We start from the raw sequence: 27,841 nt of genomic DNA on the forward strand, positions 1-27,841 counted from the left end.
AAGAGAATGAGCCAATGAACTATAGTGTCCTCATATAGTGGTCCTGTGTTCATCTACCAGCATCAGGGAATATGATCAGACAAGAGTTCTTTGTATCAATATGAATCAACATCAGTATTGAACAAGCAAAGCAAGTTGTAGAAAAATAAGTGAAGTTGTGAAATATATAATACTTATTTTTAGGAATATATCCATAATAGAGATCATGAAAAATCTCTGATAGTGATAACCTCTTGAAGGGAATGCAGTTGAAGAGACTCATACAGGGGAACTCCAACTGTATTTGCAAACTTTTGTTTCTTAAGTTAGTTAGTGGACACATGGGGCTTCATATTATTCTTGGCACATTTTCGTGTGTGTGAAAATATTTCATTAAAGGAGAAAGAGCTTCACAAGACCTAATTTTAAAATAGCAGGTACATGGAGACATGTTTGAACTATGAGGGTCAGTAATCCCTACAAAAAGCGACAAATAGAGATCTAATAATAATGTAAAATTACCATCTACAAGTATGTGTGTACATAAGTACATTGCATTCAGCATTTCCTGATTAAACATCCTTCTGACTTAAACATTTTTGTTGTCCTTATGTGAAAGATAAGGATCTGGAGGCTTAGAGAAGTTTCTATTCTAACTTCAAACAGTGCTTGACAGAACAAAGATCCTATCCTAAATTTGCTTTTATTTTTAACCAAATAAAGTAGATATTATATTCTTTCATGATGTCATCCCAGTCAATAAGATATAACCCAGCTGTGTTATTTAGAAGAATTTTTAAAAACTATTGTAAGCTGGAAAAACATGTTTATAAGCTCTAGGATTCATAAAAAGTAAATTCTATCTTTTCATGAGGCATATTCTTAAAATAAAGTTCACTTACAAATTGGAATATCATTATTACTCTCTCCAATTTAGTATATAAAATACTGAATCCTGAAAGCAATAAGAATCATTATGAAGATACTGACTTTATTTCAAAGTAAATGTCTTATTTCTAAAAATAATTCTATATTTTTAAAATTCCCAACTATCTTTGGCAACATTTTATTCAAAAGAAATTCTTCCATTCTTCCTTCCTTCCTTCCTTCATTCTGTCCACCCATCCTTCCTTCTCCTATCACCTTTTAAAAAATTGAATTATTCATGTCCACAGATTAAAGAGTCAAATAGTCCTACAAGTTTGACTAGAACAGCAATGACAAGAACCCCCACCATTTCATTTGTGTACAATGAATCAAAATGTAGTCTGTAAAAAATTAAGAGCTAAATATAAAAAAAGAACTCCCACCAACTTTTTATCTTTCCCCATCTCAAGGGACAACCACTTTCCAATCTTTTAGCTGATCCTTTTGGTAATTACTTCCACATATCTAAATAAATTAATTTATTGTTTGTTTGTGGGTTTTCAATTAGAGCAGAATCTATTGACTTTCTACTACAGGGAATAAGATTTTTCTTATTCCTGCAAGTTCTCACTACAATGGATACATATCCCTTATCCTTTCTATGTACTTATAATTAGAGGCATTGTTATAATGTATATTAGTGTTTACATCATTATTACTATATAAGTACTACTCAGAACTGTCATGTAGGACAATATGACTCATTTTCCTATCCTGCATTGTTTTTCTTTTTTTAAATTTTTTGTTATTTTTAAATATTCATGACAGTATTGTTTTTGATTGAACTAAAAAGTAACACATTCTCTTGATTTTTAGTTTTCAAAGTTTTCTTTGTACTTTCCATTAATTCCATCTTAAACTCTGCCAGTTGTGACAATTTCAAGATGTTCAGATGCATTAGATATGCAATTTGTTTCATTTTCTTGAGGAAATCACCCTGCAACCTCTAACAAGTTCCAATCTGAACTTCTTGCCTTCTATTCCTGGTACAAATTGTTCTGTAATTTCCCTTTATCAATATCCTTGTGTTCTCTTGGTGTCTCACCTGTATTGCTCTTTGTGTTTCCTGGACTTTTATTCCACTCTACTTGCACATTATTATGGACAATATCACATTCCCCCAAAATTTACATGTTAACATCCTAACCCTCAGAATGTGACCTTATTCAGAGACAGGGTCTGTAAAAAGGTGTTAAACTTAAAATGAAGTAGGGCCCACTTCAGTATGACTAATACCATTATATGTAGAGGAAATGAGGACACAGATAAGCACAGAGGAAAGACTATGGGAAGATACATTGGGAAGACTGCTATATATCTACAAGCCAAGGAGAGAGACCTCAGAAGAACCCAACACTCCTGACACCTTGATCTCAGACTTCCAGCCTCCAGAATTGGGAGGAAATAAGTTTCTGTTTAAACCACCTACTCTGTGACTCTTTGTTATGGCAACCAGAATAAACTAATACACATTTATTAAACCTCATTCTTTCAGTAGTTTAGCTAGGTATAGAATTCTATATCTAGCCAAAATTCTTTTCCTTCAGAATGTTGAAGGTCTTGTTCCTTTCATATCTAAAATTCATTATTGTTGCTGAGAACTTTAAAAGCACTTCAATTTCTAACTCTTTAAAACTTTTCTCATCTGTGGTAGCTTTTATGTTAGTATGTTTGTCCCCAGTATTCTAAAATATCATAGTAATGTATCTTTTTTTTGGGGGGGGGGTTTAATTTCATTTACTTAGCATGATATTCTCCAGCTCCATCCATTTACCTGCAAATGCATAAATAATAATATATCTTGATGTGGTTCTATATTCACATATTTTACGGGATATTCAGTGAATCCATTCAACCTGGATACCCTTAAGTTTCAGTTCAGAGAAGTTTTCTTGAATAATTCTTTAAAATTTTAGATGATTTATCTCTTTTCCTGGAATTCCTATATTAAATAGTAGATTTCCTGAACTAATCTTATCTTTTCTCTCATTTTTTGTTAATCTATATCTTTTTGCCCTAGGAGATTTTCTCAATTTATTTTCAATGCTTCTATTGAGTTTTACATTTCTGCTATTTTTTTTAATTTTTAAGGATTATTTTTATTTTGATGATGTTCTGGTTTTTCAAAAACATATTTTAGCTCTTTTCCCCAAAATTTCAAATACCTTCTCAGCTCTCTGAGCTTAATGATTTTTCAAAATTTTTATCACTTTTCATAACCTAATTTCCCCATACATGTTTTTTTCTGATTGTTCTTGTTTGTATTTTTGTATTTTTCTCTATCTTTTATGTTAATAGTCTTCATCAGTTATTTAGTGAATTTTGACTGTCCATATTTAAGAAAAAGAAATCAAAACAAAAAGTTCTGAATAACAGGTTGGACCTGTTAATTGTCGGCCTCAGAAATGGCTGGATGGTTTCATCTTGGAGTCTTCAGTATTAGTATCTTTAAATCTCCTTCCTAGGTTGATCAGATTCCCCAAAGAACATTTTCCAGTCTCCTGCCTGCAAAATTAAGGTCTGGCTACCAATATTCTGGAGCCTGAGGGGATGAAAACAGCTGCTGAGTCTCAGCTTCCAGTACTCAAACGTTCACTTGGTCCTCCAGTTTTCACATGCTGTCCCTACCTCTAACTATGCATGGTGTCTCACAGCTCAATAAATATGTAAAATAGCCTCTAGTCTCCTGCTATAATACAGGCAAAGATCTGGAGAGCTAATTTCTTCCTAACAGATTTCAAATATTTACTTTAGTATCCTTTTAACCCAAATTCTAGAGGTCATAGGTGCCCCAATTCTGTCTTTACAGGATTTTCTATTATAAATATGATCATTGATGAATTTTCTGTAGAGATGGTTGAAGATTTAGCATTTCCTGATCTAAGACTTCTCTGTCTCTGCACATTCCAACATTTTGTTGCTGTTTTTCCTTCCTGCTGTTTCTTTCCTTTATTACTTATACCTTTATTTAATTACACACACATAAACACACATACATACAACTATTATTTTCATGGGGTTTAGAGAAAGGAAGAAATTGAATGCAAGTGATTAATTTTTCATCTTTACCTGGAAGCCTGAAGAGCAAGTATTTTTTAAATTCCTATTAACTCTCAGATAGCAAAGATGATGTCATGAAGTACAATTAGAAATGACTGAATTTTTAAAAATATCTCACATTGCTTTATGTTCCAGTATCTTATCATCTTAATCCTAAAAGGAGGCTTGAAAATCTTCCCTAGTCAGGACTTTGAATAGTTTATATTTGGTCTCAAAATCTTCTCATCCTTTTATTCTTAACAAGTGTACTTAAAATAAGAAGTTAGGTTTTGCACTGCACTTGCCTAAATCTCAGAAAACTCTAAGGAAAGTAGGTCTTGTCACATTAAAAAAAAAATTAATTGGTTGCTTTGTTCCTATTTAGATTTTCATTACTATGAGAACATAATTTAAGTGACAGTTATATCACCTGGCTTCTCTTTGTTAAAAAAGAAATCTCTATTTAAAAGTCTAATTGAGAAAGTCCCTTGAATATTTATTTTTAAGGCATTAACCTTTACCTTTCTTCTTGTGTTGTCAAGTAATACAACTTTGGCCATGAGAAAAGATAGGTAGGTTGGTTATCTATTGCTACCTAACAATCTACCACAAAAATTGCTGACTTAAAATTACAATCATCTTATTTGCTCATGATTCTTTTTCCCCAGCAATTATGCTAGACTCAGCTGGGCAGATCTTCTGCTGGTTTCTCCTGGAGCCAATATGTGGCTACAGTTTTCTCTACTCAGCTGGTTGCTCTTGGCTGGGTTTCTCTCTGCATGGGTCTCATCTTCAGAAAAGTCAGCTCAGGCTTCTTTGCCTTAGCAGTCTTGGGATTGCAGGTTAGACTGGCAAGGGTGAAAGCTGTAGAATCTAGGCCTAAAAATCACTTCTCCCACATTCTGTTGATTAAAGCCAGTCACAAGTCCTGCAGATTCAAGAGACAGACAGATGGACCCTACCTCTTTATGGAAGGAGCAAGAAATTAGCATCACAAAGGAGGAACCACAGGGACCAGAAGTTTTGCAGCCATTTTTGCCATCGACCACAGCGCCCTCTGGCTGTAACTTACTCATATTTTTCCCTCAGAGAAAATACTCATTCCCATCCTGGGTTCCCCTATAGACACCATCCCAATATTGCACCAGGCTCAAAAGTCCAGACTCTCCTGTTCTGCATCAAGTTAGTTGGAGATGAAAATTCTTGGATACAGCTCCATGGTTGTGACCAGAGACCTGTAAACAGAAAAGACAAATTATCTGCCTCCTACATTTGTCTAAATGTAGTGATGGAACAAAGATATAATCATGACAATAGACACTACTATTCAAAATGGGAAGCAACAGGAAGCATGCGATTTTCACTCCCCCAGATTAATTCAGAAATCCAGCTGACACTTGATTCATTCAACTTTATTCCAGAAAAAAGAAAAATGCTTTCATTTTTTATTGACTTTGTTTCCTAATTTGTTACATGCCTTAGATTTTTAAATATATGGAAGTTAGTGATGTGTCTATAATTCTAAAATAATTCTACAGACACATATATAAATAGTTAAAGGTTTCTTGATCAAGTTACCATTTCCTCTTGAATTTTTTTTTATTGTAAACAAATGGGATACATGTTATTTCTCTGTTTGTACATGGCGTAAAGGTCCTCTTGAATTTTTAAATGAGGGAGATTTATTTTCAAACTTTTGAGACTACTTACTTGTTTTATCAATCTCAAAATTGTTCTAATATATGTTTTTTAAAAAATACTTTAAAAATCCTCTTCATTGCCTTTATTTACCCAAAAGCAGTATCACATACAAAGCATTATTATAATAATTATTATAATAAACCTATAGGATGAAACTGATTTTTAGAAACTTCAAGTTACGGAGAAAAAGGTAAAATTTAGTTTTCATACATTCTGACAATTTCTGAAATGTCCAATAGGACTCAGTCATAAGGAATATGGTTTATTTACTCACTCAAGCCCTAGAGTAGGGAATAAGGCAGACAGAGCCCTACACTCATGTGAAGAGGTTGCGTCCTACAGGGAGGGAGTTCAACAGTAAGTAGACTTGCAGAGAGATGTCTTCCACGCATGCCCCAATTAAAAATTTCAGAGAATAAACTATAATAAGAATAAATGAGGTAATGGGATAAGAAGAGTGATTTGCCGGCAGAGGAGGAACTCTCTTATCTAGGCTGGTGACATTCAAGACCTGAATGTCGAAAAGAAACAAATTGTGCAAAAATCTGGGGAAAGTCTGAGGAGAAGCCCTGGGGAATGACAACATGGGTTTGTCTGGAGTAACAAAAAAAAGAAAGACAAAGTTGCTTCTTCACAGGAAGCACAGGGAAGAGGAGTGGGTGTCTTTGATACAGGTAGGAGTCAGACCATGTAGAACTGTGTAGACCATGGAAAGGAGTTAGGCCTTTATTCCAAATCTATGGTTAGTCATTGAAGAGTTAAAGCAGAAGAATAAGCTTGCATTCATTCTTTTAAAAAATCATTTTTTTTTCTCTGTAGAAGATGAACTTGAGGGAGAATATAAATATAAAGAACAACTAGGAGGCTGTTACAGTAGCCCTGGGAACAACTTTTAAGTAAAGAGTGAGAAAGGACCAGATTCAAGGTAACAGTTGGGAAGAACCTGCAGTACTTGATGAATTGAATGTTGAACCAAAGAGAAAGAGAAGGTCAAGGGTGCATTTCAAGTTTGTGACTTGTGAAATTGGGTGCATAGCAGGGCCATGATTTTTAAGATGGAAGAGACCAGAGAAAAGGGAGTTTTTCTTTTACAAAGGTAGAGATCAAATGTTCTGTTCTGGATACTATCTAACCCTGTTCTTGGTCAATTAAAGCATAATGACTGTGTTTTACTAACAACTAACTGTGTCCCAGAAAGATCTGATGATTTTCCTGAGGCCACACAGCTTAAGTGGGAGAGTAGAACTTGAACCCAGGTCTTCTGGTAATTACACATGGTCCTATATGGCATACTCTGTCCCTCACATGCTCTCTTGCTTCAGGTACTATAGCCATAGTAAGATATAGGGTCCAGATTCTGTCACTGAGGCAGTGATTGGGCTCTGTCAGCATACTCAGAGTATCACCCAACTTAGGCAATCACTCGCTTGCACTGTCAATACAGTATCCTCTAGTCACATGTTGCTGTTCAAATTTTATTTTTAATCAGAAAAAATAAATCAAAGTTGACTTTCTCAGATGCACTAGCCACAGTTGAAAGGATCGGTAGCTTTGCATAGGAGATGGGTATTATAGGGTACAGTGCAGAGAGAAACTTTATTTTACAATGTGGGGGTCTTGAAAATCCAGGGCCTTGCACATACTAGAGTTTACCAGCTGAGCTATATCCCCAACCCAGAATGTTTTCATTATCTCAGAAATTTCTATGTTAGAGTGGAACTTTAGATAATTCAAACATTATAAAATTTCCCTCGGTTCTATGAATTTATGATGAAAATGGAGTCTTAACCTAATAACTGCATAAGAGGAAAGTTTGTTTGAAAAAAGAAATGAGTTGTTTCCTGCTTTAAAAGTGGCACATTTCATACTAGGCTGATTTTAAACCCAGCACTAATGAGTACCTTTCCCCAATCCACAACTTTGAATGTTTGTGTTTCTCGTTTTATCTGATAAGAACAGAGGCTTCTCTGAGGAGTGAGCTGGGTTCATTTCACCTTTGCATCACTTAGAATGCATCCCACCCTTGTGGCTTCCCATTCTCTACCCACTCAGTGACTTAGGACAGTGCCAGCATAATATTTACTTGTTAAACCCAGCATATCACAATATTTTATAGTACTGCTATGAACAATTGGTATAGAAGAACTGTCACTAAAGAGCAAATCACAACTCCAGGAAGTCTGTCATTAACACTTATTTGCAAGACATGTTCCTTCCCATTCCTTCTTTCCTAGCCAAGAGGATATGGGGACCCCAATCCCCCAGCACCTCAAGTGAAAACCCAGGCTCCCCACCACCATCGGAAGCAGAAGAATAGCTAAGACTCTGGAGAGGAGACACTGGGAGCTTCAGGCTCCAATCTGCCCATTACTTAATGAGCAAGTCAATAGGGCCTTCTTTCCAGAGCATGAGAGAGGCATTCTGAAAATCCCTTTCACATACATATGCACACAGGCACCCTTATGCACCTAAAATATTCCTTCTCAAACAAATTTGAAGGAATGGAACAAAGAAAATGGTTTCTGAATTCCTTCTTGCCACTTGCTGGTTGTATGACTTTGAGGAAACTATAGAATCCCTCTAAAGAGATAGAACAAGGAGATGTATGTACTAAGCTGTGATCTCAGAGTTGATCCTCCACCAGTTCTTCATTCCTCAGAGGGATGGTGAGACTAGACCTAAAATATAAACACATTTTCCTTTTAGGCTTTCTTTTAAAACAATTTTTTTTTCAGTTTAATATGTAGTATGCATAATAAAAATTTTCTAAGTACATATAGTGAGGTTTACTTCCAAACTTTCCAGCCACTTTGTTCTCCCAGAGGCAATCAGATGTGTATGTACCCTTTGATGGTCATTCTCTGCATGCACCAGAAAATATGTGTGTCAATATATTTATATCTGTGTGCTTCCTTATATGGATGTTTTCCTCTGATACAGATAGCTATGTGACTGTTTTGAATCTTGTTTTCTCCCTGTACTATCTAGGAGATTTTAAATATTTGCACTGAGCAACCTTCATCTCTTTGTAGCTAGAGTATTCAACTGTAGAGTTGTATTATAATTTGCTTATCCTACCCTTCACTGCTGAATTGTTTGGGTTATTTCCAGACTTTTGCTGTTATAACCCATACCACAGTGAACATTCTTGCATATCTGTCTGTAGGTGTATTTGTAAATTTCTAAAAGAGGAATTTCTGGGTCAGAGGACATGTAATGAGGACACATGTGGAATTTGAGTGAATCTGGTCAAATGGCCTCCACAGAGGTTGTACAAGTTCACCATCCTCCTCAGAAATATTTAGGTACAGAACTGAGTTCTGGTACAGCTCATGTCGAGCCCTGCTCAGAACTTTGGAGCTCCAAGTCTCACATTGGCCAGAATTGTTCATCTTAGATCATGTGTGTGTTTGTGTGCGCATGCGTGTGATTTCATCTGAATTATTTGTAGCTGAGAAAAGCATGAGAACATGAGTAGGAAATCATCAATCATCACTGCTCCTTCTCATAATCCTCCAGTTTGAAAGAGTGACAGAGAAAATGAGACGGCTGCGAACCCCACCAGAAGAACCTTAAATGTGCAATGTTGAGGGAATGGCTCTGGGTTGGCAGTTGCAAGAAATGGAGAGGACAGAAAGAGCTCCAGAAGCAGGACTAGGGTCAAGATAGAAAGAGATGAGATACAGTTCCATAGCTTGTAGGCTGGCTAGTGTCCTCTGGAAGTCAGCTCTTTTGATGTAACTTTAAGGGTTTCTCAGGGACTTTGCCCTGTTCTAGTGCTGTAATACAGAGCTGGGCTGATGTGTGCCTTCAAGATGCTCATAAATACAGGCAGATAACTTTGATATAATATGATAGAAGCAACAGCAATGGTGACAGCTAAGGCTGAGAGCCTAGAAATGCCAGTCAGTAGGCTCAGCACTGCTTGTCATCTCACTTCATTATATGAAACCCCCAAAGAGAAATTATAGAGTTATACACAATTCACAGATGAGTAAACCAAGATCCAGAAAAGTCAAGGGATGGCCCCAACACCACGGAGTAAGTGGCAGGGCTGAGGTATAGACCAAGGTCTGTCTCACTTCAGAGTCTTAAGAGAAAGTGGAGATGATGTTAAACACATCAAGGACTTTTAAGTCCATCTCCCTCCTCATGCATTCAATGGTTTCTGCTTCCTCCTCCGTATAGTACCACACTGCATTTCAGGGTGAGGATGAGGTGTGGAGCAAGAGCTTTAGAGGGGAATATGGCCTGAGCTGAGGTTGCAAGGATGCAGGGAAACAAGAAGAACATTCCCTGCAGAGTTCCTCTTGGGCTGACCTCAACCTGCAGGAGGCTCCGATGTATAGAGAGAAGCAGGCAAGTTGAGTGGCTAAGAGGGCAGCCTCTGCAACCAGATCCTGATGTGCCCCTTGGCAGGTGTCTTTGGGCACATCCCATAACCTCTCTGATTCCTCACCTGTAAAATGGAACTAACATGCCTTACCTTGTGGATAAGGATTTAATGAGTTTGCACATTCAGGTTGTTTAGGATAGTGCCTGGAACATGCCCCCTATATTCTTCCTCCTGTAGACTCTCCAGGCTCCAGGTACAACCTAGATGTAAGGAAACGGAAACAAGGTTTTGAAGCTGGCCCCAATACTTATTATAGAGAATCATCACATGGACTCAGAAGATGAAAAGTGGTACTATAAAAAGAGAAGGAAGCAGAAAAACATTTAATGGAGGAGAGACATGGGCTTTTAGCCCCAAATTGTCTCATCAAGCATAGTCGTGCTTATCAGCTTTCAGTTATCACCTGAAATTGTTAGTCAAAATGGGCTTTTTATTTGTTGTCTATTTCTTTATGACATCTTTATTTGGTATTAAAATGTAATGGCCTGTCTCAGATAAGGTGCAAAAGCAGAGACGGAGCAAATAAAAAGAAATGCACTCAATGTAACTCTTGGTTTTTTTCCTCTTCCTCTTTGATGCCCTAAAATGTCTTCAGAAAACACAAGATAAATGCTGTACCTTCCTTGTTTACTCACACAGTGATCATCTCTCATCCACCAAGTCAAACCACCTTTCTCTGAGAGCAGTATTTTCTAAGAGAACCCAAGAGAAGTAAAAGTGGGAGAAAAATACTTCTCCAAGGAATCAGTGCACAAGATTTACTTCTGTCTCCATATTTTCTGACCTTTCCCTCCTTTATCTGTCATTCCAAACTCACATTCTCAACCCTGTTCCCAAACTGAGCCCCATGCCTGGACCACCCTTCCTCCAGGCCAGTTTTATCTCATCACTTACAATTACTTGGAATCCATCTTCTCAAGAAAATGTGTGACAACGATTTCCCCAGCGTAAACCCCATGACCTCACATAACTGTGTGCCACTTACTAGTCCCCAGGGCTACAGAAGTCATGATGCAGCTTGTTGTCCTGAGTGAGCCCACAGTCCTCGTGGGAGAAAAGGCATGAAAAAGGAGGTTGAGTCTATCTTTCTCTGCCACATGATCATGTTCATTTTGTTTATGGTCCGTCTTACCCACTAGTCTATAAGCTTTTCTTATTTTGCTTGCCAATGTATAATCAGTACTGTATGGAGTGACCTTTGTAAATATCTGATGAAGAAATGAATACAAATGACAATACAGAGTGACCCGTCAGTCAATGTGCTTGCAAGGCAAGAAAAAGTATAGAGGAGGGAATATTGGAGTCTATGGGGCACAGGAGTTCAGTTGAAGTGTTGGAGAGACTTGCTAGAGAGGTGATCTCAAAGCTGGATTTGCGGGGGGGGGGTTGGTTGACAATATTTGTATGCCTTTGCATAGAGTCCAACTCATAGAAGGAACCCAATAAAAGTTTACTGAGTTGATAAAATTTTAAATTTAATGAAGCAATTACACAATGTTGCTAATATTCTACCATATTTCACATTTCTGGGAAGAGAAGACATGGCCACTTTATGCTCGATTGCATGACCCTGGAAGCCCTGTCTGTTAACTAGAAAACCTCTCAGTAGGGTAGGAACACCTACTAGACAGTCCAGTGTTGTGAATATGAGTGTGTGTGTGTGTGTATGTGTGTGTGTGTGTTTGTGTGTGCATGATCTATGAGCCCTTTGAAAGTTTTGGAGACTGACTAGGCCATTGGTTAAATGAAAACATGTCTTAAGTTTATGCTTTAGAAGAAGGGTTCCCTCCCAGAGATAACATGGGAGAGGAAGGGACAGAGGTGACTTCCAAATCTGACCTCTCACCTCACCCCTAAGCCAGACCATAGTTCATTACCTAAACTCTGTATCTGCCACTCAAGCCAGTTTCCTAGAAAACCACCTGATTATGACATGGGAAGAGGCAGGATAAAGGTCATGGAGATAAAAACAAAATGAATTTTTAGTTGAATTTATTTAAGGACCTTACTAAGAAAAAGTGAAAAATAAGACCTAGATTTGTTATTAGTTTGTTTTAAGGTTTCATAATTTCATTTATCTCCAGCTTCTTCCTGGCTTAATATTGTTAATGCTCAGAAGTCTGAGAACCAGAACTGTTTAGATTCATGATCCTACTGCTCTGGTGTGATCTCTGGGCTCTCTTATGCTATTCCAGACATACACTTTAGCACGGCTTGAAGATACCTCCAACCAAGCAGCACCAAATGTTAATACATGAGATCCCTCACTGCCAATTAATCCTCAACTTTGTTTTTTCAATATCTGTGTGCAGCTTCATCATCCACAACAAAGACACTTTCTTCAACAATGCCACAAGAAGTAGAATTGTACATCACATTCTACAAAGAATAAAGTATGAAGAAGGAAAAAACAAAATTGGTAAGTAGCATATTAGTATGAAAAACTACATTGAGATTTGGGGATGAGTTTTCTGCCATTAGTTTCATTAAGTTTGAGTCAATTCTAGAAATGCTTCTCATTTGTAAAACTTCTCCTTTGATGAATAGTTATAAGTGTAAAATCTTCCTAGCATCCTTATGTATCTTCTCTAAACTGCACATTCTCTGATTAATCTAAGATCATGGAGAAATTCTCTTAATTCAACAAATATTTGTGGTGCACCTATCATATGCCAGCACTGAGCAAGGTGTTAGGGAGATGAGCATAGTTCTCTGTCCCTCTTGTAGATTTTGTCCAAGAGATTAGAGAGAGAAAACAATAAACAGGTAAATACAGTAACATGAAGAAATTAAAATGAGTAGTTACAGAGATAGACTGGTAAAGCTAACTGAGATTGGTGGTCAGGGAAATCATCACTGAGAAGCCGAAATCTGAACTGAAACCTGAGTTGTAAGGAGGCAGCATGGGAAGAGGGAGGGCTAGGGTGTTCCAGGCCAAGGGAGTTGTTACACATAAGTTAATTCTCCCCATAATCATCTTCCCCATGAAACAGCCTCCACAATTTATATTTTAGGCATTTTTATGAGAATCTTCCCATATTAAATTACCAAATTTCCTGCCTTATTAAACAGGCAATTGTAAGTCAGGAAGGTTTGGGAGGCTTGGAACTAGCAAAAATTTTATTGATACTTTTAATAATGACCTATATCAGTCTGGGTTCAATAAAGAAACAAAAGCACATATAATCTGAACAGGGAAAGTTTAATATAAATAATTAACTATGACTAGAGATTGGAGTCATGGAGGATTGGTTGGTCAAGGATAAGAAGAACTCTGAAGAATAGGAGAATAGTAGAGATTAGGGGTCTCCCCTGACAAGCCGAAATCCAGACCCTGTTATCAGGGATGCAGCTGGGCATAGCGGTTTGGTGGACATATTCTGAGGATCTGCTGTCTGGAGTACTAGGGGAGCTGCCTACATGGGTCAAAGGAAATTTGTTCATTGGGAGATATTGCTCCAGAAGCTCTGCTCTGTGAAACTACCCACAGGGGTATCAGGAAGTCTGCCCTTGGGGAGTGTCATGTGCTGCTGGCCACCACACACTGCAGGAGCTGGGTGCTGTAAAAGTGGGTGCTGCAGAAGCCTGGTGAGAGAAGCATACCAGTTTCAGGAAGAAGTACCCCTTCTTCCATCAGTGTCCCTCCAGGGACTTCAGCTGACAACACTTACAAGTATCATCAGTTGACAAAGTAGGAAGATTTACAAGGTCCAACTCCATTATTGAAAAGCATGCAATCAAGGTACATTTGGAACTGAGGGGCAATAAATTGATAACTGGTACGTAACCTCAATGGCCTATTCATCATGCTCTCATGGGGTGAGGCTGAAGGACATGTACTATGGAGTCAGGAACCTCAGTGATCTCAGCAGGTTGGTGCTCTTGGCCAAGTCTAGTGAGATGACATTTAACAGTTTGTAAATGTGAAGTCCTACACTCAGATCAGCAAAAACAACTGCCCAAGTACAGTGTGGGAGAAATGTTTCCCAAACATCATGAGAGGAACAGATTTGAGAGATGAATTGAATTCAAGCTCAGCGTGAGTCACTAGAATAATGAAACTGCCAAAAAAAATCGACTTTGATCCCAAGCTGCATAAATTAAAATGGAATGGGGAGAAATATACAGCTACCTAGTCCAGATCCGAATACACATGGAATACACATTCAGGGAAAGTCAGTGCAGGTGCAGGTGGGGAAATATTTAGGATGGTATTATAGTTGAACACATCCCACACTCTCTACAGAACTCATCCATCCTTAAAATATACCCTTTCCATAAAGTCCTCTGTGCCTATCCAACTACTTAAAGGAATTCTTCCCTCTTCTTAATTCCTATGACAATTATTTTTAGAGTGCTTATTTGATGATCTTAATGTTATGCAACTCTTCTTTTATTGTCCAGAATTACTTTCAATGACATTATGCAAACCTACCACCTGAAAAGAACCATTGTTAACATTTTGCATCCTAAGTAATTTAGTATTATCTCAGTTACTTTTTTTCAACGAACTTGAGTAGTCCTATGTATAACTTTCTACCTTATCAATTTTTTTTTTTAGTTATGAACATACCAGAAAATAAGTGAATGAATGTCAAATTATTGTGGCAGTAGTTCTTCTGGATTATACTGTAAAATGCAAATAACTCAAAAGATAGCCCCTTCACTAACACTGGTATTAGCATTTGCAGTCTACCTCACAATTCATTATTGCACACTTGGGTGCTGAAAAGCTACTACTCAAAACTGCTGGTCGAGATAAAAAGTTCCAAAACTGTAAAGAAGCTGCCCTATTCAGCTCTTCATTATCATGGCCTAGCTCAGTGTCTGGCTTCTAGAAGGAGTTCAATAAGTGCTTGTTGAACTGAATTGAAAATATTTTTTTAAAATGATGACTGTCTCACTATCAGTATCCTACACAATCACCAACTGTACTGTGAGGCCATACAGCAATTATTATGGTATAATAATTTTTGGATTTCAAATTGTGATCTGTTTTTACAATTAGTCAAGAGGAGATAAAAGAAGGGCAGAGACTGTTTTTTCGGTGTTCTGAAGGAGCACTGGAAGTATAGTAAAGAGATTTGGTAAAAGCTTCTCTCAACTGATGGAATGAGGAGAAGGGTTCTCTTCAAAGATGTCAGCACTTTGAAAATTGATGAGGATGACATGGAAGCATGTCTAATTAGACAGAACCAATCAGAATAATTATTAAGACAAGATTACACATTTGATTAAAAATGTAAAGTAAAACTACAAAAGATCTATTAACTTACTTCATTGTCATCTTTGGTTTCATAAACAAACAACATGTTGGAAGAAAATTTAATTTCTTGATAGAATTAATGTTTATCCAATGTTATTTTCTGCCTGAAACTTTCTGTCATCTTGCATGAGCCAACATTGATTAGAAATAACACAACAGTATTGATTTGTAGACATGATTCATAAGGGTGTTTTAGTGGAGTGTAAACTGTCACTATGTAAGTTTTTCAAGCTTACTCTGAATTTATCACAACTGTGAAAAATCAAACCTGGTAAAACCCACTTTCAAAATAGAGCAATTAATAACTCAACAAAGATTCATGGAGCAATATGTGTGCATACACTAAATCTTGAACGTATTTGTATTTTCAAAATGTGTGTTAGAAAGTGAAGTTAGTAAAGTGGTAGACTTTAAATATTAGCCACTTTCTCACTTTGTAGGACTTTGATAAATTATGATAAACATAAAGATTATCATCAGAGTCTCTTATTAGATCTCTGTGAATCTTATTTTTTCTTGTATCTGGGATATTTAGAAGTTATTGATGAAATATGTAGAATGCTCAATACATGCTACAGGAAATCAAAACTTTCTACATAATCAATAATTTGTTCATTAATTTCAAAGATATTTCTTGAGGGCTTCTGCTATGCTAAACAAAATACAAACCCCTGCTGATATTTGTCTTTCAACTGTCTTTCTTGGATATTTACTGTTACTATCAATCAACTTAAATGCATTGGTGTGTTACTGTAATTAAAAGTACCCAAACATTTGATCAACCCTCCATTGATAAGGAGCAGGGTCATGCTTGTGTTACTTTTCATTAGGCAAAATCCCTGGATTCTGGTCAGGATCTAAAGTATAGAAACCATTTCTCTTATAAGCCACTTGAGAGATATCAATCTTATCATCATCTTTGAGGTTTATTTTAGGAAGTCACATACATCCTGATCTGAAAGTAACTTTCAAGAGCAACATGTTAAACTTCTGCTTCTGGCCAAGGTGAAAGCACAGGTATGAGACTTACTCTCCCACCTGAAACAACCAAAAAAGAAAAAAAGAAAACAGATAAATTGTATGAAGCAGTTAGTTTCGAGACACTGAACATTAGGAAATCAAAATCAGGGATCCTTGTGAGACAAAAAACAAATTCAATGAGCCCCACCATTGACTACCTTCAGTTAGGCAAGGAGGGAGAATCCAGGCAAAGCTGGGGAGATTCCAAGTTGAGAAGATGTTGCTGAGAGTCCAGGGAGACCCAGGCAGCTACAGTTCACAGAACAAAGTTCCAGAAAGCAGAGTTGCCAAGATCTGCAGACATGTCATATACAAAGGCATAAAGTTTACTTCATAGTAGATTTCTCACTTTGAAAAAAAATCATATTAGATGACAATGGAGCAATATCTTTATCACCCTATGTACATGTACGATTACACGAATGGTATGAATCTACATCATGCACAACCAGAGAAATGAAATGATGTACCCCATTTGTGCACAATGAATCAAAATGCAGTCTGTAAAAATTTTTTAAAAAATTAAAACATCAACTTAGAATTCTATACCAGTGAAAAAATCTAGAAATGGAGATGAAATAAAGAAATTTTCAGATATGTTAAAACTGAAAAAATTCATCACTATAAAACTTCTACTACAAGATTTGTGAAAGGCAGTCCTTCCAGGAAAAATATATAAATATTCTTATGCTTTAAATATCATTAGTAGATAACTGACCACTTAAACCAAAATAAGAACCCTGTAATCTGAGGTTTATGGTCAAAGTAAATTATATGTTAACAATAGCAAAAAGGTTATAATGGAAGAAAAGAGGCCTCCAGTTTCATGGGACTATTTTCACTTGAAGGTAGACTGTGAGGAGTGAAGTGTGTGCCCTAAACTCTAAATCAACCTCTAACAGAGCAAGAACAAAGAATGATGGCTAAAGAGCCAACACAGATAAATGGAATCATAAGAAATAAATAGTGCCCCCCCCCAAAAAAAAAAAACCACAGAATAGCAAAAGAACAGATGGGACAAGTAGAAAACAGTGCAGTCACAGACTTACATCTACATCTAACCTATCAGTAATAAGTAGTTAAAGACCTCAATCCAAATGCCAGAGATTGATACATGGAATAAAAAACAATCCAAGTTATTGCAAGATAATCACCTTACATATAAAGAGACAAATAGGTTAAAAGTAAAGGGATGGAAAAGATAGGTTACCATTCATCAAAAGGAAGTTTGAATGGATATACTGGTACCAGAAAAAGTAGATTTTAGAGCAAAGAATATCACCAGGGATAAAGAAAGTTCACTTTATAACGATAAAAAAATTTAATCAGTTATAATCCTAAAATCACGATTCATTAAAAAGGCACAATTCATAAAAGAAACAAAGATAGATAAATGGGATTTAATCAAAATTAAAATTTTGCTCTTCAGAAAAAGATTTTTAAGAGAATAAAAAGAGAAACCACATACTAAGAAAAAGAAATTCCAAAGCGTATGTCTGACAGTATCCGAAATACACCAAACACCTTTCAAAACTTGTTATAAAAATTTGTAATGGGCATAAGATTTGAATATATTTTGTATGTTGGTGTCTGAAAAACCAATGTCCAAAAAGCTTCTACATAGCAATGAAAACAATCAACAAATTGAAAAGACAACCCACAAAATGGGAAAAAATATTTGCAAGTCATATATCTGATAAAGGGTTAATATTCAAAATATGTATGAAACTTACAGAAATCAATAACAAAAAAACCCAGATCACCTAATTTAAAAATGAGCAAAGGACCTGAATAGGCATTATTCATTTTTATAAAGAAAACATGCAAATGGCCAATAGGAATATGAAAAGGTGCTCAATAGCACTAATCATCAAGGAAATGCAAATCAAAACCACAGTGATATCATCTCACACCCATGAGAATTAGAATAGCTGTTACCAAAAAGATAAAGAGAGAAATATGGTGAGAAGGTGACTAAAAGAAAGCTTCCATACACTGCTGGTGGAAATGGAAAATGGTCTAGTCATTATGGAAACAATCGGGAGGTTTCTAAACAATTTAAAATAGAACTACTCTATGATCCAGCAATTCCGCTTCTGGATATTTACCCAGAGAAAGTGAAATCAGTACATTGAAGAGACATCTGCACCCCCATGTTTATTCAGCATTATTTACAATAACCAAGATATAGAAACAGCCTACATGGGTGGATAAAGAAATTGTACGTATACACCATGCAATGTTCGTCAGCCACAAAAAGAAGAAAATTCTGCCATTTATGACAGCAGATTTAAACTTGGAGGACATCTTGCTGGGTGAAATGCACCAATCATGGGAAGACAAATGCTGCATGATTTCACTTATTGGAATCTAAACAAGTCAAACCTTTGGAAGCAGAACAGAATAGGGGAAACGGAGATGTTGGTCAAAGGTTACAAAGTTTCAGTTATAAAATGAATAAGTTCTGGAACAGAAGGTACAGCTTGGGTGGTGATGGATATATTCATAACTTGATTATTGTAATCATGACAGTGTATTATATATATCAAATCATCACACTGTAAACTTTGTATTCAGTTTTTGACAATTTAATATTTTTTTTTTTTAAAAACCCAGATTTCCTAGCATTTGATCCCAATTACCTAACAGACTGCAAAGTTTTCTTTCTAAACTGTTGATTGCCTAAGTAGGTTTGAATTTCTTTGGAAAACCTAGATTCTTTTTTTCCAGAAAGTACTGCCCTTGGTAGTCTTGAGAATTGTGAGGATCTAAACTCAGTATTAACTGGAACGGTATTATTTGTTGCTTTAGGTCTGAATCGCTTACTTACCAATGGCTCCTATGAAGCTGCTTTTCCCCTGCATGAGGTATCGTGCTGCATTTTCTCCTTATCTTCTTTTAACTTGTTACTAAAACTGGCTTCTAGGGACAGTCATCAATTGAATTTGCTGATATGGCTCAAAATCGTTGATATTTGCTCAGAATGAATTTGATTTGTTCAGTGGGTAATTGGGGAGGATCTATCTGCATTCTTTTATCTCTTCCTCACCAGAGATTTATTTCTATATGTCTTTTTATGTAATTGAAAGAGCACTTAAGAGTCACTCAGTGTGAATTCAGAGGAATGGTTTGGGGACTCTAAGTCATGCAATTTAAAAAGCACTGAAAATTTGCATGAGGCACCAGACTGAGGGGGAAATGTTTTTGAAATAGCCTTTGCCACAAATGAATTTATAGGTATTCCTTGAAAGAGTAGTAGGAAGTCATTTTGCAAAGTTTCTGATAAACAAAGAGTGATAAAGAAAATTAATAGTATTATATTCATCATTGTAAGATGTATAGATGTTAATACTTTCCTTATTTACTTCCTAGTCTTTGTGATACATAATGACCTTCATAAGTATAATGTGATTATTCTTGATTTGGTTTTCCAGTAGATCTTAGTTATCTAACCCAGAATTCTATATCTGAGTTCTTGGGACTATAAATCCCATGATTATTGAGAGATTATTGTCATTTTCACAGTATTAAGCCCCAACTCTGTACCATCAGTATAGAGCACAAAGAATGCAAGGCAAATGTCCTAGTGCCAATTCTCCACAACCTCACAAATTAACTAGGTTGAAACTGCCAATAAACTTTGGAGGACATTTCCACCTCTCCATAAATGGCAAGTCTTCTCAAAATGTACTTTTTGTTTGGCTTACAATGTTTCTTCTCTTAATTTTAAACATCAAGAGGATGTCAAAGGTGAGGTAGAATTTTTAAAACCTTAATTATATAAAATCTTAATTATAAAGAAAACTAGAAGCTCTGATCTGAAATGCTATTTACAGATGACTAAGAAACATTTTTGGAATGCTCCTTTTAGTCTGACGGAAGCAATCATTTTGATGCAAGGTTTACTGGGGTTACATGCATGTGTTTCTGAACTCTGAAGACAGATTTTCCCCCAAAGCCACAGTGTAGCTTCCTGTAGTTATTAGCTGGCTGTGTCTAGAGAAGGTCTCAGTGGGTCCCGCATCCTCCCCTCTCGCTGCCCTGGTCCATGTCCAAGCAATGGTGGGCAGAAGCACATTGGCAGGGGAATGAATGGGCAGGCATGAGGACAGCTGAGCAGAGGCAACTACAAAACCCCACAGAGTAATTCTTGGGGGTCTGTGGGCCTTCATATCTCAGTAATAACACGGCAATAATAACAGCATTACTCTTTTAACTTCTTGTTCTCAGTTTAATTCAGTTATATTATTCGGCCTCATAACCACCTTCAGAAGTAGGAAGGGCAGGTATTGTTGCCCTTTTTCCATGTTACAAATTTAAATAGAGGTTTAGCGAAAAGTTCACCCTCCTCAGAGTCACACAGTGAGTTTGGTGGTTGAACTGAAACACACCTGAGTTTTTATTCCCATCCCTGTGTTCTTTCGAGTAAGAACAGGTTTCTTAGGCTAATGTGAATAATTCATTTGCCTCTGGAAGGTATATTTTCTGTTGGTCAAATTACCATTGCCATGAACTGACCTCAGAAAAACAACCACCTCTCTGGCCCTTGGTTTCTTCATTTGTTGAATAAGAAGGTTGAATTAGACATGAACGATTAGGATTCCAAGATGGCTTCCAACTTTCTCATACCAGGATTTTCTTGGTGATCAGGCTGTGACAAGACTGTGACAAGACTGTTGGTACCAACTACCCTACCAAGTGAAACAGGGAGGAGAACTAACGCTCTTGGGTATGGCCACTGGGCCTGACACTATCCATTCAAACCTAGTGAGGTGACTATTAGTTCCATGACAGATTGGGAAATCAAGAGTATTTAGGGTGCTTGTCCAAGATCTCCTACATAAAAGGTAGTGGGATTGAATTTAAACTCAGTTCAAACCTGCCTGATGTTTACTGGATGGCATTATCAGCAAGATGACATACAGGATAACCAAACTGCATTCCCTTTAACAGAGAGGACCCCTTTTTCCTTCTTATCACCCCTACTGCTCCTCCTGCTAATGTTACTGTCATCATTTCCTTGTGGCTGTGTGGCTATTCCCTCATCAGCAGTGCTGTTTTTATCCCAGGGAAGTTACAGAAGTAAAAACTCCATTCGAACCCACGGAGCCGTGAACCACCGGCATCTGCTCTATGAGTGCTGGGCTTCCTGGGGTGTGTGGTATAAATACCAGCCTTTGGATCTTGTCAGGTGAGTTTTTAACCAGCTACAAATAGAAAGTCTTCATCTTCACCGAAAGATGAGCCATCATCAAGGGCAAAAGAGGTTAGAAGTTCGTCTTCTTCCACGAGGGTTTTTTGGAGGACATTGTTTTTCTTGGTAAACCGACTTTTCCTTTGATGAGGTTGGTGTTTCCTTCAAAAGGGCCTGGGGCAGGGGCCCAGGAAGGGCATGGGATATGGGCAAGGGCCCCTGTGAGACTACTTGAGGAGCAGGTTACCCATGTGACTGCCACTCACAAATTGTCCTGTGGAGAGGTGACGCTGCTTACGTACATTAATCACAAAATGGAGTATTGTTGAGTATAACTAATCTGAAAATCCAAAATGGTCCATAGTCCAAAATTCTTTGAGCACTAACATGATGCCACAGATGGGAAATCCCACACCTGATCTCATGTGATGGGTCACAGTCAAGGTGTGGGCATACAAAAAGTATTGCACAAAATTACCTGCGGGCTATGTTAATGAGGTGTATGTGAAAAAAAGGAATCTTTTGTTACACTTGGGTACTGTCTCCAAGTTATCTTATGTATATATAAAATTCCAAAATTTACAGAAAACCTAAAATTTGAAAACTGCTGATCCCAAGCATTTTGGATAAGGGATACTCAACTGGTCTCACATAAACAGGACATATGAGGTACTCATTCCAATACACTTCAGTCTTATTTTAATTTTAATTGAAAACTATCAGCATTTAGAATTTTCTTTAATTACAGGTCAAAAATATATCAGCTTTTAAACTATGATAACTGTGCAGTGAAAATATATTTCTTTATCATTTATATCTGCCCAACCTTCTGCCATGACAGCACTATTCTCTGACATCTCATTGTTTATTTAGAGATTGGTGATTAAGGCTGACTAATAACCATCCTCACTTCATGGATTCCTCATTAAAGAAAAAGTCATGTCTCATTTCCTAGACTAACTGGATATGTTTCATTTACACTGTATCCCTAAAAAAAAAATGAGCTGGGGCTGGGAGGTGGGGGGGCACAAAAAGATAACAGTTTCATCCCCCTGAGTAATTGTTCTTCCTAAGAGAGCCCATGTTACCTTGTTGCCAAGTGCTTACTCCTGATGTTTCAAGGACATTGATGAATTATGTCCTGTTCTTTGTGTTGGTAACAAATGATCCAGATGATCTGGATGAGTTGACAATATTTTCTGAGATGCGATAATTTTCCTTTGACCAGACTCAATGCACGTTGAACGCTAAGAAAAAATAAAAGCAAATTCCCTTTCCAACCTCAGTCCCATATTAAAGGATTAGATTGATTAGAAATTACAGATCATTACCACGGGCAAACTATCTCCACCCATGACAAGGTTTTGATCAAGATTTTGCAGTTAGTGAGTATTAATGAGCTGTCCATTGTGTTTCTAATACTGTGCTAAGTACAGTTAATAAAGACAAACCGAAGCCATGGTCTCTGGTGTTGAGAAACATTTTCCTTCAGACAAACAGGTCCTGCACTTTTGAGACAATTAGAAAAATACCAGACCATGCGTGATGAGGTAAAATGGGTGAGGGAGTCTCTAAGTTTTACTGTTTGGAAAAATGGAAAGGATGGATGTGGGTCAGCATCCATGTGGAAGCTTCTGAGATCTGAGCTCTGGGAGAGCAGCAGGATTTATGTTGGCCCAAAGAAGAGGGATGAAGAGCCCCACCAAGGCTTGAGTAGGTGGACTTGCGGAGCACCTCAGGAATCTCCCTCTTCAATACTTCTTGTCCTGTAGATTTTATTTGCTCCAGACCTCTTGAATCTAACCACCCGCAGCATCCCAGCATTTCTTCTGCTTCTCCCTCTGCCTTCACCTACTACCTGGACTGTAACAGGTGTCCCCGACTTTGCTTCCCTTTTCCTACTCGGGCCCCTTCTAGTCCATTCTGTGTTCTCAGAATCTGATCATGTATGATCCCGCTCTTGGATGGAAGGGCTACTTCTATCTCTGATATAAAGTAAAAGGAGAAGAAATTAAACCCCCAAGTCTAGACTTGATCAAATATTCCCTTCTCCTGTCTTACCTTGTCTGCATTTTATCAGGAAGGCAATGTAAAATGACTGAACAAAGTGCTACAGTACTTAACTTGACACACTTGACTGTAATTTGTAAGTCTGTCGTGCCCCACACAGGCGGTATTTTGGAGAGAAGATCGGGCTGTATTTTGCCTGGTTGGGCTGGTACACCGGCATGCTCTTCCCGGCTGCCTTCATCGGACTGTTCGTCTTTCTGTATGGAGTCACTACTCTGGATCACTGCCAAGTCAGGTACGGGGAACTCTTGAGTGGACCTGCTTTTGCTGAGTACTTAGAAATGGCTCCTTATGCTTTGGGGTATTCACAGACTGGAAACACAGCTTTTCATTCCAACTTTCTTCCCAATCTCTGGTGGAAAACTTCAAAAGTCACAATTACCGCTGGTCTCCAATGCCCTCGCTGTTGTGGTCTTCAGCTACCCTGGAAGCAAAAGTTGCATTGATAGATACACACACGCCTACATGTCCGCGGAGCAAATCATTTCATTCACTGACTGAAAACTGCTCTTTTCTTTCTTTCACCGTTCCTAAAACTGATGCCTACTGCAAATAATGGCCTTCCAATTCTTTTTCATGTATTCTGTTTTTTATAAGGATCATTTAAACACCTAGACCACAAATACATCTCACCAACTTACTGGTTGGGAATGGTTCACTGTTGATGGCTGTTTCTTTGGTTCTCTCACCAGAATACAAGTTTAAGATATTCATAAAATCTTACTGCAAAGCTGGATGGTGACCTTAAATAGTAAATGTACCTTTTAAAAGTGATCATAAGAATAAAAGTGAGTGATTAAGTCTCCTGGCTTCTAAAATATTTTACTTGCTGGTGAAATTATTAATGAGAGATATTTTCTCCCAGAATTAAGGTCCCAAATTATTTTTATTTATTCCTCCATTTTTAGTTTTATCATTCACAAGGAAATAAAAGTAGGCATTTTTAGGTATCTTGTTGCTTCCATAATTCAGCATGAAATTGTTTCAGACCTAAGAAATTTTGTGAAGGACTTTTGTATAATTTGGGGTATAACCACCAATGTTTTGTTTCATATATTTTCCCAAGTGTAACATTAAGATCTAAAGCCAAGGAACAGCTTCATAAATAATTAGGTTTATCAAACTATTAAACTGTGTAGGAACTTATTCATATTAAAACAGAAAAAGCTAAGACATTTCCAAGAGCAAAAATTTAATCTACTGGATTTTATCAGTCTAACATCTTAATGAAGTTTTAGGGAAAAAATCAATTGTCCGTGTCATCAAAAAGCAGTCCTTTTCTGTTTTCTTTTTCAGTAAAGAAGTCTGCCAAGCTACAGATATCATCATGTGTCCCGTGTGTGATAAATATTGTCCATTCATGAGGCTGTCGGACAGCTGTGTTTATGCCAAGGTAATTCCAAACATGCAGTATATTAGGTGGGTTGAATTTGACATACTCCTCACTGAGGGACAGTGGGTGACTATATTCTTGTCATTTCCAGTCTTTCATACTCAAGCTAATGTTGTCAGATACACCAGTCTCCATCATTCAGTATCCTGATACAAACGTCTTTTTTAACATACGTATGTGTTAGTCAGTTCTTTGTCACTGTAATCAAAATGCCTGACAAGAGCAACTTAGAGGAGAAAAAGTTCATTGTGGTTTACAGTGTCTCAGATTCATTCCATGGTAGACCAACTCCATTACTCTGGGCCTGAAATGAGGCAGAAAATCATAGAGAAAGGCATGGTGGAGAAAAACTCCTTAGCTAATGGCAGCCAGAAAGTGGGGGTGGGAGTGGGGATCCAGGGACAAGATATATAATCTCCAAGGACACAGCCTCAGTGACCTATCTCCTCCAGCCATGCTCTACCTACCTACAGTTACACAAATTACTAATCCATCCAATGGATTAGTCCACTGATGAGGTTACAGCTCTGATCATCTAATTGTTTCACTTGTGCATATTCCTGTATTGCCTAACATGAACTTTTCAGGGGACACCTCTTATTCAAACCATAACAACGTGCATTTAAAAGTATGTTTCTAGATATCATCACAAGAAACTGCAGCCTTGCACAGTGCAAAGAGCACAGAGCCAGAGAAAGGTTCAAACTTTTATTGATATTTAATTTATTTGTATTATCAATGACACATGGAGCAATGATATAGAGCTCTCATAATGTTGCAAAAATTGTGTCGGTTTGCTCTTTGTAACCCTATATACTTTTTTTTTACATTTAAAAATATTATTCTGAGAAGGTGTGCACAGGTTTCACCAGACTGCCAAAGGGATTCATGACAGGAAAAATGACTAAAACCCCTGTTCTAAGTATTCCTTTACTAATCCAGGGTATCCATGTGTTATTACTGGAGACTGTTCTGAGCAAGTTTTGTTATTAACATAGACCAAACACATTTGTGTCTTTCCACAATGTCAGAATTTCTTGAATAACAATAAATTCACAGGCTACATCAGTTTCTTCAGTGTCAGTTCACTGAAGACTTGTGGGGTTCACCTGGTAGTCATAAGCTGGGCAATCACAGGTTCTTTTATTCTGATTTTAATTTCTAATATCTATTAATACTCAAGCCGCCCATTACACTTTGTACGAATGTGTGTACATGTGCGCACGTGTATGTGTGTGTGTGTGCGTGTATGTGTTATATTAGAAAGTCTAAGAAAGGATTAAGGCAAACACAGGGGTTCAGGAGGCTGAACTGAGAGCAAAGGCCAAGAGCAGACACATGAAGAGTCACTGAAGGTGATCAGATAAGATCAGGAACCAAAGAACTTGTTCAGGGTGCAGAGCTGTCAACATGCAAGAACTTATTCTAGGCCAAGTCCAGATGAACAGCAGTATCAGCTTGGAGTTCAGTGTGAGATGTCAGCATGGAGTGGACCACGTGCAGTCATCACAGGCAGGAGAAATCACACTCTACTAAGGACCAAGAACAGAGATTGAGTTTCAGTGTTGTGGAAATTTTCCTAGGCAAGACTTGTGACCAGTGACCAGGTGATGGGTCAGGGTGCTACCTTGTCCAGTCTTGGGGTGCCCCTTCTTTTATGGGTTTCAGGTGAGGGAGTTGCATCATTTGGTGGTCTGGTATATTCAGTAAGCATGTGGGCCTGGTTTCTCCAATATGAGTTTGATAAGCTATGTCCACGTATCCGTATGCTCCTGGTTAATTTGATCAGTTCACAGGTGGCCATTCTTAATAGCATGATTGATTTATTTATCAGTTTATGCCTTATGGTTGTGCCAGGCAGATGGTGGTTCTTTGCTTGTACAAACAAGATATGGAGTCATCCCCCCTCAGCACTTAAACTCAGAATGGAGTAGCTTATGCCAAACTACTGCTTTACAAAATGTAGTAACAAAGGTCTACGCACAGCCTGAAAACTGCTGTTCTGTACATCATGGAATAACTCAGAGAGGGCTCAGCCTGCTCTCCTCAGGGACACATGACACACATAGGTTTGTATTTTGACTGCTCTTTACTGCCTCTCTGGGAACAAGTTATTTAACCTCCCTGGGTCTCAGCCTTCTCATCTATAAAATGGAGAACATGCTGTTTGTTTCACATAATTGTTTTCAGAAGTGAGGTAAAATATATACTGAGCATAATGTTTTCAGAAATGAGGTAAGATATATACTGAGCCTCATGTCAGTAAATGCCAGCTGCCATCATGTCCCCCTCTTTCTCATCATTATAGTCAATAGGATTATGATTCACAGCTAGCTCAGCTACTTACCTCACTGACCTTGCACATGCCCTTTCTCAGACTGAGTTTTCTCATATCTAAGATGCATGTAATACCTGCCTTCTTTGCATTCCATTGGCATGTCATGACTGAAGAAGACGGTGTATGTGAAAGTGCTTTGAAGAAAAAAAGAAAACATGGGATCGTTATTTGCATCATATTTTTGCATGTCCCTATCTTGGGGTATGCCTTACTTTATTATTGGACACATTCATCTAGTTCCAAGAGTCTTTTTACCTAAGGGGCAAAGCCACTCATGCAAAATAAATGAATAAATAACTGGAGTTTGGTTTGATGGAACCTTTTTTCAAGAACCACTGCCTATGGATTTGCCCAAATTCCAGATATAAAAGAGTTGGCAGATTTCATTGGACCTCTGCAATTACTGCAGCCTGGATCTATCTAATTACCCTGTTGGCCTTGCACATTTTTGTTCATTTTAAATGAGAACATTTGATGGCAACCCAGATCCCGCCCATCCACGATGTCTTCAGCATTGC

The 27,841-nt window shown here is 37.5% G+C and overlaps 1 protein-coding gene across 4 annotated transcripts in view; it reads left to right on the forward strand.

Moving 5' to 3' along the window:
* Ano4 (anoctamin 4) overlaps positions 1–27,841 on the forward strand; it is a 322,489-nt gene that overhangs the window by 228,302 nt on the left and 66,346 nt on the right. For all 4 annotated transcript variants that reach the window (XM_047550092.1, XM_047550093.1, XM_047550094.1 and 1 more), the window contains 5 exons: positions 12,355–12,461; positions 19,140–19,195; positions 21,398–21,519; positions 23,693–23,827; positions 24,889–24,985. In XM_047550092.1, the coding sequence (XP_047406048.1) occupies positions 12,355–12,461; positions 19,140–19,195; positions 21,398–21,519; positions 23,693–23,827; positions 24,889–24,985 (517 nt within the window). The remainder of the gene's footprint in view (positions 1–12,354; positions 12,462–19,139; positions 19,196–21,397; positions 21,520–23,692; positions 23,828–24,888; positions 24,986–27,841) is intronic.

This window comes from Sciurus carolinensis, chromosome 4 (genome assembly GCF_902686445.1).
Source record: "Sciurus carolinensis chromosome 4, mSciCar1.2, whole genome shotgun sequence".
NCBI lineage: Eukaryota > Metazoa > Chordata > Mammalia > Rodentia > Sciuridae > Sciurus > Sciurus carolinensis.